Source organism: Panthera leo, chromosome C1, assembly GCF_018350215.1.
Source record: "Panthera leo isolate Ple1 chromosome C1, P.leo_Ple1_pat1.1, whole genome shotgun sequence".
Lineage (NCBI taxonomy): Eukaryota > Metazoa > Chordata > Mammalia > Carnivora > Felidae > Panthera > Panthera leo.
The window spans coordinates 56,020,423-56,034,661 of record NC_056686.1 but is presented as its reverse complement, the minus strand read 5'-3'; the positions used below and the strand labels follow the sequence as shown (position 1 = coordinate 56,034,661).

The 14,239-nt window shown below is 38.7% G+C and overlaps 1 protein-coding gene across 4 annotated transcripts in view; it reads left to right on the top strand.

Annotated features, from left to right (window-relative positions):
- WLS (Wnt ligand secretion mediator) overlaps positions 1-14,239 on the top strand; it is a 100,310-nt gene that overhangs the window by 33,641 nt on the left and 52,430 nt on the right. For 3 of the 4 annotated variants that reach the window (XM_042952119.1, XM_042952122.1, XM_042952121.1), the window contains exon 2: positions 8,523-8,795. In XM_042952119.1, the coding sequence (XP_042808053.1) occupies positions 8,523-8,795 (273 nt within the window). Of the gene's footprint in view, positions 1-5,651; positions 5,796-8,522; positions 8,796-14,239 lie in introns of those variants that run through there. The other variant, XM_042952120.1, reaches the window with a different exon arrangement.

Below are 14,239 nucleotides of genomic sequence, written 5' to 3'. Positions count from 1 at the left end.
GTTAATTCCGAGGCACTAAGTCAGTTTAACACAAGTATTTACACTTTCTTTAGCTAAAACTTTTGAAACTGTCATTATAATGGGACATTCTACAACTTGGATACCTGCTGTAGCAGATACTAAGAAATCTTTTTAGGAACTGACCTGGAGGGAACGGTAAGCAGAATTGGCTCAAAGAATTGCTAGTCGTCTAAAAACCTCCCAACTCAACCAGATAATATGATCTGGCTACTTCGTTTGTACAGTATACCTACCCCACATGTTTCCTTTTAACTAGAAATAAAGCAGGAGGTTTTTGAGCTTGAGAAAGGGAGACAGAATCTCTGAGGGAACTCAATTTAACACATTTAAAAGCTAATTTCTAAATTTAGCTGAAGTTTCTTTTAGGTTAAATAAGTGCTTTTGGGGGCCTTTGAATAAAAACTGTACTTGTACAAATAACAGAAATTTATCTGGTCTCCTTGGTTTCTGCCACCTATGTTCCTTTTCCTTTCTTTTCTGCTCCTCTCCTTGAGGCACATCAAAAAAATCCTCAACACTCCCTGGAGTTATCCAAGGGCCCGAATACCCAATACATTTCATATAAGTTCTCATTAAGGCAAACATAGATATTCAGATAGGCAAAGTATAGAAGCAATTTGAGTGTCTGATATTTAATGAATCATAAATCCATTTCATTGTGAAACAGTAGAAATTCCTCTACATTACAAAGGGAAAAGTAGTTTTTAGCTACCTTTAGCTTTGTAGCTCAGGTGAACGTTGTGGAGGCTTACATTATCCAGCTACTGCTTTTGTTCTCTACTTTTCTAGATATGGACTGCAGCCAAGTAATTCTTAGTGTGCCCCCAACATTAATCCTCTCCTTTTAAATCAGCCTCAATTCTTCTTTTAAAATAAAGTCTAGGGGTGCCTGGGTGGCTCAGTTAAGCATTTGACTCTTGATTTCAGCTCAGGTCATGATCTCACGGTTAAACATTAAAAAAAAATAAAGTCTTGGGGCACTTGTGTGGCTCAATTGGTTAAACGTCCCACTTCGGCTTAGGTCATGCTCTCACAGTTCATGGGTTTGAGCCCTGCTTCAGGCTCTGTGCTGACAGCTTGGAGCCTGGAGCCTGCTATGGATTCTGTGTTTCTCTTGCCTGAGCGTGCTCTCTCTCTCTCTCTTGCTCTCTCTCTCTCTCTCTCTCTGCCCTTGCCCTGCTCACGCTCTGTCTCTCTCACTCCCTCAAAAATAAATAAACATTGGGGTGCCTGGGTGGCTCAGGCCATTAAGCGTCCAACTTTGGCTCAGATCATGATCTCACGGTTCATGAGTTTTGAGCCCCACATCGGGCTCTGTGCTGACAGCTCAGAACCTGGAGCCTGCTTCAGATTCTGCGTCTCCCTCTCTCTCTCTGCCCCTCCCCCACTCTCTCTCTCTCTCTCTCTCTCTCTCTCAAAAATAAACATTAAAAAATTTTTTTAAAGAAACAAACATTTAAAAAGATTTTTTAAATTAAGTCTAATATCTACTTTCTATTTTCTAATATCCAAAATCTTTTAGGAATGAGGTAGAAAATAAATACATGACATTATAAAACACAGATAAATAAACCAAGCATTTGTATTTTTATGGGTGTGAAGATCATGACAGCAGATTTTTAACTGTCACTAGATTTCAAGAGTTAGAGCAACCTCCTTGAGTCACTAGAAGAAGGTATCTGTTAGCAATTATGTCTACATTGTTTAAATCAGGGTGTATAGTTTTGTTTTCATTTCTGTCAGCTAATTGCTATGGTGAAAGTAAAATTCTCTGAAATATTTCTTAAATACATTTGACCATTTTTACCTAAAATCATTACTTTTTCAAACTGAGGAGTTCTGATTATTAATGTTCATAAACATAACTTACCTTGTTTTTACATGCAGTTTTCTTTCTTTCTTTCTTTCTTTCTTTTTTTTTTAAGTTTATTTACTTATTTTGAGAGAGAGCCTGAGAGAGAACAAGCGGGGAAGGGGCAGAGAGAAGGAGAGACAGAATCCCAAGAAGGCTCTGCACCATCAGCCCAGAGCCCAATGCAGGGCTCGAACTCGTGAACTGTGAGAGCATGACCTGAATTGAGATCAAGAGTCAGATGCTTAACCGACTGTGCCACCCAGGTGCCCCATGACTTACCCTTTTAACTGGTCTGTTCTGCACATTGCTTCCCCTTATAGCCCAAAGCAGATTAATCTTTAAATATCACCTTTGTTGCAGGAATATATTCTTCCTCTGGTTTAGGTGATCTAGACTTCAAAGGAGCTCCTTGAAGGCCCAGTTGCCAGGATAGAAGGCAGACCTTCTCCATTCCCTCCCCACCACCCTCCTCCTTTTCTTTCCAGGAGAGTTCATGGCTAGCCTCGTGGCTACCTACAGGACAGAGATGGTGTCTCAGAAGGAAAGAGCCCCCTAAATACAAACTCTCTGCTATTTGTGGATCTTTCTTTATTCTTCCTTACATCGCTCTGTAGAGTGGAGCAGAGCTGGTAGGGAGCAGAAGCCGAAGCACCCTAGTAGAAGGATGCCGCTAATTAGAGGAAGCACACAAAGTTAGGCTGATACTACATTTTCAACTATCAAATGATCTCTTTATAAATTTTAAGACTCAAACTCAGACATCTGCAGAACTTACTGTCATATGCTAGATATCCTGTGATCTGGCACAAGCTCTTCTCCAGTGTCTTCCCCACTCGGCTGTCCCCCTTTTCCCTCTGGCCAACTGACACGTGCTCTCTTTCAAGGCTAAGTCCAGGCCTCCTGAAGTAGTACCGCCAGCCCCACCCCTCTTTACTGCTGGTGCATCCTGCGCAAACCTCCGTCCGAGCAAGTTTCAATCAGGATGTACTTCTCTGCCAACTTCTCAGCCTCCCACACTCAACTGTGAGCAACTCGGGGTCTGGGACTGTCATTTGACTCTATCTTTAGTTAGCACAATGCCCGCATAATAATGATATTCCTAGGTAATTGCTAAAGGAACCTTCTTTACTTGTAATAAAGCAAAGAAAGAAATAGTCTGTGCTGGCTTAAACGGAGACCATGTGTCATGTTAGCATGTTGTTTTAATTTTATTTTAACTTTTCTAGGAGCCAACTAAGTCTTGTATCTCTGTCCAACTCTTTAATGACAGGTTCTGGAGGGAGTAGGGGCTAATGATTTGATGTTGACTCAACTTTGAGCATGATAGCGGTAGTGGTTGGCTAGATGGTAATTTGTAAACTGGACAGCCATTTGAGATGCTATAACAGGAAGCTGGCTGGAGTCAATGAATATTGTTCCAAAAGGAGTACAGGTTTAGTCATTGTTCACTTACATTTTTACTCAAGGTTATGTTGTAATGATGACTGGAATTTTTACCTCATTCTAGCGAATTCATTTCTCTTACCTCCCAAGTATCTTTCTGTTGCCCTTTCTCAGGTAATGTCAGGATAAATGTAGCATCCGAAATTATAATTACTTTTTACTGTGAATTATTTATTGCCCGATAACCCCATCATTTGTACATTTCACATGGCTGGAAAGCTGATGTCTATTGGGTTCACTGTAGCATCGAAGAGTACCTAGTGCAAAGTAGGTACTTAAGACATATTTGGTGAATGTAGTATGAACCTTTGTAATTTATGTTAATTGAAGAGCCACTGAATTTTCAAAGAAGCTTCAAGATGAGTTTGTGCAGTTTTTCACCACCTCGAGTTAGAAGTCTTATTGATTTCATATCCCTTTAAAATTAAATGTCATATAGTATCACATTTCACAATTCCTGTACTGTAGCAGAGAGGTGGAGGAGGCCAAAAATACTGGCTGTTGAAGTCCAGATAAGGAAAGAAAAAATGGCCCATGTTTGACATAGTAAACGGAGCTGAACTCAAAACAGGTCAGAGTTTTCAATGAATAACTTGTGGTTTTATGACTTCTTTGCATGATCTAAATGCGGTCTTAAGCTACCACGAGTTAACCAATCCACAGTGCCTGGGCAAATTCACTTTTGGCCAGATTGCTCTGACTACTAAATTGCCCTGATGTTAAAGTAGCTTTTGGCCCATTTTTTTTCTCCGCAAGTAAATGCTATGGATGGGTAGAGGGGACATTTATAATGTGTGCTGAGGCAGCTGGGTGATATTGCATTACTATCCTAGGAATACTGAGGAGTGGTTATTTTTAGCTTTCACCTGAGCAAACATGACTCAGTTTGTTGACCTGAATCCATCCAGCCCCTTCTTAAATATACAAACTCTATTAATCCTTAAACCACGCTAGTGACTAAGTAGGGCCTTCGTTACATATACCTGTTAGTTGATTGTGGCTTCTTCAAAGGTTGCAGATAATTTCAACATCTTCCATTTTATTCTTTTCTCTTACAGTAATATCCTTCATACTTCTTTTTTTTTTATTTAAAGACAGAAAGTAAACTTTTTTTAAATTTTAGACACTGTTTTACGATGCATGTAGTCACAATTTTGTCTGTAGCTAGTGAAAACACTTTCTATTAGGTATTATCTTTGTTTTTAGTTCTCTGATAGGCTTTCTACCTAAAGAAACACCTGGGAATTCACTTTTAACTGTTGTAGGAGATTGTCCTAAGTTGTAAATATATTATTGCGAGAACATGAACTGTCCATGTTTGAATATCAGAATGTCTTTTTTACTTTCTCAAACAATACAAATATTTTGTGTTTTGAGCACTATTGGAAAAATTGAAGATGTTGAATTATCTTTAGGTATTTAAGGCATGTAAAAGGTTTTTGAGACTAGAGACTAGTCTCACAATTTATTTATTTATTTATTCATGTGTAGAAAAATATTTGTGATTCCCATAGTATAACTTGAGATGCACTTGAGGCTTCTCCAAGTTCATTGCCATGAGATTTATGAAAATATTAGTATTCCTGGGATTTTTTTTCTTTATGCAAGATACACTAGACTAATGAAAGAATGAAAATAATTCAGGCCGCTACAAAGGCAGGCGTTCACTGTGTCCATTAAAAATGCAGCCTTTGTGCCCGTAAAGTGTTCAGCTTCTCTGTTATTAAGTTTGGAATGTGGTTTTGGAGCTTAGCTGAGGAACTCAGCTAGTTATTTTTCATTTTGGTCTAAGGAGGGAGAGACTTGTTTTTCAAAGTGGGGGGGGGAGGGAAGAAATTAAAAAAGGTTAGGTTCATTTTAGAAGAATCGAAGTTTTAAAATGTAGTAACTATTTTCTGCAGCAAATAGTCAGTTTGAGTATGTTAGCCAAAAATAGAATTCATGACTTTTGTCTCCATGTTTATTTCTCCAGCCACATTAAGCATTCAGTTAAATGTGCCATTTAGTTTTTCTAATGTCAGAGGGCTATTTGGCTGAGTCAGCATAACCAAAGTTTGATTGATTCATATTTCTAATAAGCTAGAAGTCTGACTTTAGGTGGATTACATGTAAAATGTCTTCGTGATACAGCTTTGGGTTTTATTTTTTATTTTTTTTTAATTTTTTTTTAAACATTTTTATTTTTTGAGACAGAGAGAGACAGAGCATGAACAGGGGAGGGGCAGAGAGAGAGGGAGACACAGAATCAGAAGCAGGCTCCAGGCTCTAAGCCATCAGCCCAGAGCCCGACTTGGGCCTCGAACTCATGGACCGCGAGATCGTGACCTGAGCTGAAGTCGGACGCTTAACCAATTGAGCCACCCAGGCGCCCCACAGCTTTGGGTTTTAAAGAAAACCTTCCCTTGCATGGATTTGTGGTGCTTCTGTGGTGTACTGAAAGACTTTCAGCTAGAGTTCAGTTGTGCTGTGTTTCTGGGTAAGTTTTAGTGGACATTGCCCCAACTCTCTGCAAACATAACATTTTAGTACTCAAAATTTACCATTAGGACAGATATTTAGGGATAGAAAAATATGTATTTGAGCATTAGAAGCAGGGCAAATATTAATAATGTACTCTTTTGCCTCCTAAGTGACTTTCCTCTTGCTTTACATATTTCTCTAGGTGTTATCTGATCTCTATTACAAAAGAAATGATTTCTGCTCCTAAAAGGTCTGAAAGTACAGTATGCCAATTATAATATGCACAGAATTAGACATTTAAACTTGCATAATTTATAATGTTTTCCTTTCCCTGCTCATTTCCAGAGATAAGTTTTATAAATACATTTTTAAAATATATTGTAATACCAGGACCCACATGATGAAAACTGTGAAAATTTTCAAAGAAATATAAACATGAACTCTAGTTAATGGAGAAGCAATCATTGTTCTTGGATAGGAAAACTAAATGTTGAAAAAGGATGCCAATTCTGTCCACATTCATTTGTAGATTTAATGCAATTTCAGTCAAATCCCAGCGAAAGGATAAAAAGGATAAACTTGAATGGATTTGTGGAGGGGATTTACCCTACCAGATACTGATACAAACCATCATTTTATTGGATTCAAAACAATGTTGTATTGAGCCATGATGTGACAGTCCAATACATGAAATAGAGCAGATTTCCCAAAAACCTCTGTTTGGTTTACATGAGATAAAGGCGGTATCCTAAACCAACAAGAAAGGAGAGTCTGTTCAGTAAAGAATAATTTAAATATTTAGAAAAAATAAAACTTAGAACCTCACTTCATCTTTTACATCAAAACAAATTTCATATGGACCAACTATTTAAATACTTAAGAAAAAAAGAAATTGTAAAAAAAATAACTAGAAATTAATAAATGTGGCTGTTCATTGAATTTGGATATAAAGAAAGTCTAAGCACAAAATCATGAGAAAAAGCAAAACAGACATTCTACATAAAATCTGGAACTTCTCTAGATTTAAGTATGCCATAAACAAATTTAGACAGCAGATGGGAAAGTTAAGGTAAGTTACTAGCAAAAAATATTAGGCAAATAATTATTTACAGACAACCTTTATAAGCGAGGGGGATTTTGAGAAATTAAATTTGGTGTTATCATGTGACTGATTATTTTGCAAACACTGGTTGAAAATTTTTAATCATATAAAAATGTAATAGCTAATTTTTGTACTTTTCATGTGCTCAAACACTGTTCACAGTACATACTTTTCATGTTAACTCCTTTAATATATACAGTGACTCACAGAAGTACATATTATTGTTTTTAAAAACATTTTTTTTAATGTTTATTTATTTTTGACAGAGAGAGAGAGAGAGAGAGAGAGAGAGACAGAGCATGAGCGGGGAAGGGGCAGAGAGAGAGGGAGACACAGAATCCAAAACAGGCTCCGGGCTCTGAGCCGTCAGCACAGAGCCTGACTCAGGGCTTGAACTCACAGACTGCGAGATGGTGACCTGAGCTGAAGTCGGACGCCCAACCGACTGAGCCACCCAAGTGCCCCAGAAGTACATACTATTGTTATTGCCATTTAAGAGATGAAAAAATACACATAGAGAGCTTTAGTAATTCACCCAAAAATTTCTTAGTGTGAATGAGTGGTGACACAGGTAGGAATTAGGGAATCAGGATGGGGCACCAGGCAGGTTGGCCTGGAGCTGGTGGTACTCACCACTGAACTACTCTGCTTCTTTAAGTGAATGAAAAGAAAAAGCTACAAACCTATGTATGTTGTGATCCTGTTTTATAGAAATATATGTTAATATGTATGTATTTTAAAGTCCTATAATTCGTTTATAATTTTTTATCTAATTACACACTCATAGAAAAGACAGTATTTTGATATTTTTCCAACAGTGTTACTTCCCTCTAGTGGGATTTTGGGTGAATGTTGTTTTGAACTTTAAGATTTCTGTATTTTACAGATTTTCTTTTATAATCACCTAACTGTTTTACAATCACAAAACAGTGTTTTGGTTTTTTTTTAATGTTACGTAGTTCAGGTGTGATGATGTCTATTGAAATGCACAGATCAAAAGCATGGCTTTTCTATATCTCTGAAGTAGCAGTCAGTGTTTCAGTTTCTACCTCTGATAGGTACCATACTAAGTGAGGGCCTGAGGTCAACCTAGTTCTTTCTCTCGATCAAAAGCAGGGTTAGAACTAAGGAGAATCTTAGAAACCTACTGTCTTGGTCAATCTTAGAAACTAACCATCTTGTTTCTCAGATGAGTGTCCTGAAACCACTAGATTTAACCAATTTACCCAAGATGAACTGACAGTAAGTTGTTCAACCAGGCTTCAGACGCAGGACTTCTGACTTCAGACACTGTGCTCTGTGAAGTCCCAGAACCCTCCAAGCCCTGAGGCCTGTGGAAACTGAAGCACAGTTGATTTTTGTGACATTTGTTTGGAGTAAGGAAGTAACGGAACCAAAGTGGTTACAAATATATTCTTTCAATAAAAGTGATGGTGATTGAAGACATAATGGGAAGGCTCTTAGAGATACTTTATGACACCTGTGGAGGTCACTGAAGGATCCTCACCTGGATTTGGGGGATCCCTAGATATTAGTGATCCCAATTATAGAAGGCGATATAAAAATTGGGGACAAATGTTAGCCAAAAAATGAGCACTTCAGTGGATGATTTTTCTAAATCAGAAAACATTTTCTTTTCAGCTCCAGGGCCCACGACGGCAGTGTCCTACATGTCAGTGAAATGTGTGGATGTCCGTAAAAACCATCACAAGACAAAATGGTTAATGCCTTGGGGATCCAACCAATGCGACAAGATCCGAGACATCGAGGAAGCAATTCCAAGGGAAATTGAAGCCAATGACATTGTGTTTTCTGTCCACATTCCCCTTCCCTCCATGGAGATGAGTCCTTGGTTCCAATTCATGCTGTTTATCCTGCAGCTGGACATTGCATTCAAGCTGAACAACCAAATCAGTAAGTGTTCTCTCTTATCCCTTTACTACTTTCGACATTTTTCCCTTCAGGTTCTTTCAGAGCCAGTTCTAATAACAGAAAATGAAAATATTAATAGCAGAAAATTACTGACTACTTGCTAGGCACTCTTCTGAATATCCTACTTTTACTAATCCATTTCATATTCCTAGCAATTTTGTGAGATAAGTCTTATTATTTCATTTTACAGATAGAAACCTTGGGCATCAGTGAGGTTGCTTAAGGTCAGGTGAGAGAGTAGAAGGGCTAGGATTCAAACCCATGCAGCCTGGCTTCAAAGTCTTGCCCTAAACGCCAAGCTTTCTCACCTTTCTAGTGTTAAGAAGGAACTCATCCCAGCAGAGAGATTTGAGGATTTCTTAAAGGTCCCATGTTGAGAAAAGCCATCATATTAGTCAAGATCCCTGTCAAAATGGGAATGCCAACCCATGAGCACCCATTTTCCCATAAAACTAGGGTTTTGTTTGTTTGTTTTTTTTGTTTGTTTGTTGTGTGCGTGTGTGTGTGTGTGTTTAGCTTACTCAGCTGTGGTTCAAGATTCTGAGGACATGAGACATATACACATTGCATGAGCAGGAGATTACTGGATGATTTCTGGAAGACAGATCTATGTGTGGCATCTGAAAACAGTATAGGGAAACTTAAGTTGAGAAGGAAGAAAACACTTTTTTTTAATGTTTTATTTATTTTTGGGAGAGAGAGAGAGCGTGCAAGCGAGGGAGATGCAGAGAGGGAGGGGACAGAGGATCTGATGCTGGGGCTTAAACTCACAAACCTTGAGATCATGACCTGAGCCGAAGTCGGGTGCTTAAGCAACTGAGCCACCCAGGTGCCCCTAGGAAGAAAACATTTCTTACTGACACAGGATCCAGGGTGAGATGGAAAGAGGAAAAGGTGTGTTGGAGTCCTCTCTGCCTGAGGCATGTCCATGGATTAAAGCATCACTGTTTCCAATTCTTATTTTCCTGTATAGGCAATAATCTCAATATTTAATCATTAATTTCATTTTCTACAGGAGTTACCAATACATGTGCTTGATTGGCCTCTTATTGGGAACAAAAAGATATGCTAAGATGACTTTCCAGAATAGAGAGCCTCTTCCATTCATTCAGTCTCATACCCATTATTTCAAACTGTTGTGGAGTGCCTACTACCACTAGGCATTGTGCTGATGGCTAGACATATGGATACGGATACAGATGAAGACACTGTCCTTTAAGGGGTTTATAGTCAAGTGGCAATGATGAGCAAATAAACAATCATTCTAGTATGATGTGCTAGGGGCTGCAACCACGGTGTGCACAGGAGGCTGTGGAAATACAAAGAAAAGTCTTTAGAACGTGGAAAGGGAAGACTGCCTTGGCACACACGTACATGTGTGTATGTACATGCGTGTGTGTGTGTAGAAGTGAGCAAATAGATATTTAAAGTGAGTGTCAAAGAGTGAAAACCCAGATGAGGAGTTGGGGGTGAGGGTGGGGACAAATAAAAGAACATTCAAGCTAGAAGGAATGGCTGATATGAAGGTCCAGATTTGCACAGCCTGAAGCATTCCGTGGTGTATTTTGTATTTCACATGTTCACATTCTCTTGCCTATTTGTCTTCTTCATTGTTTGTGTAACACATTTATTCATTCACTCATTCAGACTTCATTATGTCCCAACCGTATGTTAAACACTAAGTACTAAAGATACAAGACTGAACAAGAACATGTTCTTTTAAGGAGTTGGGAAAGACAGTGTTTGGGAAACATTTGACTTACCAAAAAGAAAGATATGTGCTACAATGAGAGGAATATGCAATGTTGTGACACTGTGATTTGTAAGAAATGTGTATTTGGTCATTCAGATCACCAAAATATACTTCTCATATATATTTGGTCTTTATCCAGTTCCTGGCTTACAGTTCCCACAACCCTTGGAATTTCCTGAGCGATAAGAACAATGGGAGCATCTTTTGTTATGATATTTGGTGCATCAATCCATAAAGGTGAAATGGGTGTCTTGTTCATAACAAGCCCCTTTCCACCACAACTGGGCTTATATACTGGGGTGACTTTTGGAAAGCACTAAGGGTGGGGGCTGGTTGCCAGGGGAACCAAGCATGAAAACTCTTGATTTTCAGGGAGGGGAGAGGAGCTGAAGGTCGACTCAGTCACCAATAGCCAAAGATTTAATGAGTCATGCCTATGTAATGAGACCTCCATAAAAACCCCAAAGGAAGGGATTTCAGAGAGCTCCCAGGTTGGGAAACCAGAACACCTCCTATGCTACCCTGCTGGGCCACAAGCTTTATGAGGAAACAAGGAATTCCTTCCTTCCTTCCTTCTTTCCTTCCTTCCTTCCTTCCTTCCTTCCTTCCTTCCTTCCTTCTTTTCTTTCTTTTAAATGTTCGTTTATTTTTGAGAGCGATTGGGAGGAGCAGAGAGAGACAGAGACAGAGAATCTGAAGCAAGCTCTGCGCCGGGACTTGAACTCATGAACCATGAGATCATGACCTGAACCAAAGTAGGACACTCAACCCACTGAGACACCCAGGCGCCCCCAAGAAGGAATTTCACTAGGGACCTTGCCCCATGTAACTCTGATCTGGCTGTTGATTCATATCCTTTGTAATAAATTGGTAATCTAGTGAGTTAATGGGTTTTCTGAATTCTTTGAACTGCTCTAGCAGATTAAACCCAAGTAGGGTTTTGTGGGAACCTCTAATTTTATAGCCAGTTGGTCAGAAGTACAGGTAGCACCCTGGGCCTGAGATTGGCATGTAAAGCGGAAGGTTCCCTGTGGAACTGAGCCCTTACCCTTTGGGATTAGGTGCCATCTCCAGTTAGATAGTGTCAGAATTGAGTTGTGTTGTAGAACACTCTGCTGGTGTCAGAGAATTGTTGGATATGGGAGTACCCACTCCCAATACACACGCGCGCGCACACACACACACACAAACACACACACACACACACACACACACCCTATTTGGTGATCAGAACCTATTATATATATGTTAACAACTTCACAAATGAATTACTTCCCAGCAAATACTAATCCTAAATATTAAAAATGCCTTCAGTGGTGAGGCTTTAAACATTTCTATATGTAAATGAATTTCAACGTCTTCTGTTTTTTTTCTCTCTCAAGTATGTATTCTGCCTCCAAAATATATTTTATCTTCATCTAGAAAAAAGATTGTACTAAAGATTCTTAAAAAAATTGTTAAATTTCTTGTAACATGAGGGCCCATACCTGATGGTGGCAGACTAAAAAATTAAGATCAGCAACTAACAGCTCCTTCAATGAATGTATAAAGTAACTGACACCGTAGAGCCATCAAGAAAACCAGGTCAATAAAATACTTTTTTGGGGCAGTAGCTATAGGTGAGAGCTGTTAACTTTAATATGAGAAGGTTACATGTTAGGTTTGTGGGAATATTTTTTCCCTACATTTATTCTCTATACCTTTGTTTATGGACACTGAGGAAGGCATCAATTAAATAGTGATTACTTGTCTGCTTATAGAGAGATTTTTAATTGTAATAATATTTATAAGACGCTGGAGGTCTATGTTTTCCTCTGATCCTGTGTTAACACATGAGACTGCTGTCTACTTTTTATATTTTATCATTAGTTTGGATGCCTTTCTGGCAGAAGCAGTAGGACAAGAAAGAAGGGATCAGAGGTGTGGTAAATAGGATCCTATTATATGTGAATGGCTTCCTGCTTATCAGAGATTCAGCTGTAACAATATTACCTCAAATGTAAGGAGAAGTCAGGACCAATTCTATTTTTTTCTTTAAACTTTCTTAGGCAGTCGATGAAATGAGTTCCAGATTTCAAATAAGAGATTTTACCTATTTGATATGTAAAATTTTTCTCTATCTAATAAACATACCTTTGAAGAGTCTTTGAGCAGATAAAATAATCTAAGAATTATGTATTGTATTTTAATTTGAAAGGGAGAGCACCAGTGGGGAAGAGAGAGTGTGGGGGGTGTGGGGAGAGAAAGAGAGAATATGAATATCTTAAACAGGCTCCACACTCAGCATGGAGCCCGATGAGGGGTTCTATCCCATGACCGTGACTGTGGTATCATGACCTGAGCTGAAATCAAGAGTCAGTCATTCAACCAACTGAGCCACCCAGATGCCCTAAGAATTATATATTTTAAATGACTTTTAGTCATTTGATATTAAATGTATATTCTTTTCAGACTTTTCCATTTAAGGTGATACTGGTTTTAGCTAGAATTTGAGATCTTGACAAACCCTCAGAATCTGGAAAATATTGACTTACTCTTTAAGAGCTTGTCATTACGTAATCAGTTCTAAGATTTCATCAGATTGATGCCTTGGGGGGGGGAGTGATGACATTCTAGGGAAATTTATAGTGACAAAAGTGGTTAGAGAATGTATATTATATTTGATTATTGACGAAGAAGATAGTCTATGTACCTTATGTAAAAAAGGTAATCCGTGTTTGAAAAAGCAACTTTAAAAGAACCCCTATTTTTCACCTTTTAAACATAAACATTTTACAACCTACAATTGTCCTTCAGTGATAAGTATGGAAAGCAGTAGGCGGTTCAGCTTTGAAGTGGTGATAGTTTTAAAACAACAGGCTGGGGGCGCCTGGGTGGCTCAGTGGGACTTTGGCTCAGGTCCTGATCTCATGGTTTGTGAGTTCAAGCTCCGCATCAGGCTCTATGCTGTCAGCTCGGAACCTGGAGCCTGCTTTGGATTCTGTGTCTCCCTCTCTCTCTGTCCCTTCCCCGCTCTCACTCTGTCTCCCTCTGTCTCAAAAATAAAGATTAAAGAAAAAAAATTAAAAAAAAAAACCCAATACGCTGTAAGAGCTGGGGAGGGGAGTCCCATTCAAGGGAATCTAGAGACCTATAGATGCTTGGAAACAGGAATAATTGACCTTTCAGTGAAATACCAATGACAAATTCCTAGCAGACCTATCTGTCAAAAATCTGTGATTGAGTTGTTGCTAACTTTTTCTGAACCTTTCAAAGCCTTGGAATTAACCTCTTTGTCAGGGCACAAACATGGTGCTTCTGTAGAGTTGTAAGGGACACAGGACTTCAGTTTCTACCACATAGAGGAAATGGAGAGAGTATGAGTATACAAAAGGGTGTCAGAGAAAAGTCAGGTGAAACATCTGGTATCTGGATATATGGTTAATCACTGCAAAAAATGAATGCTTATCTGTGTGATGGGCTTAGATTGTCTGTGACACCAAATTCTGTTATTTGAAAATACCCTCTAAAGTGGGTGTATCTCATTCTTTTTAAAGTGTATTATCAGTCACTCGATTTCTGTATGCATTTGTGAAAGACAGGTTTGGATTGGCTAAGATGGTGCCCACTTGTTAAAAGGAATTTCACTCTACTGATTACAACTGCAAGTCACATACTTAGCATAACCTCAGAC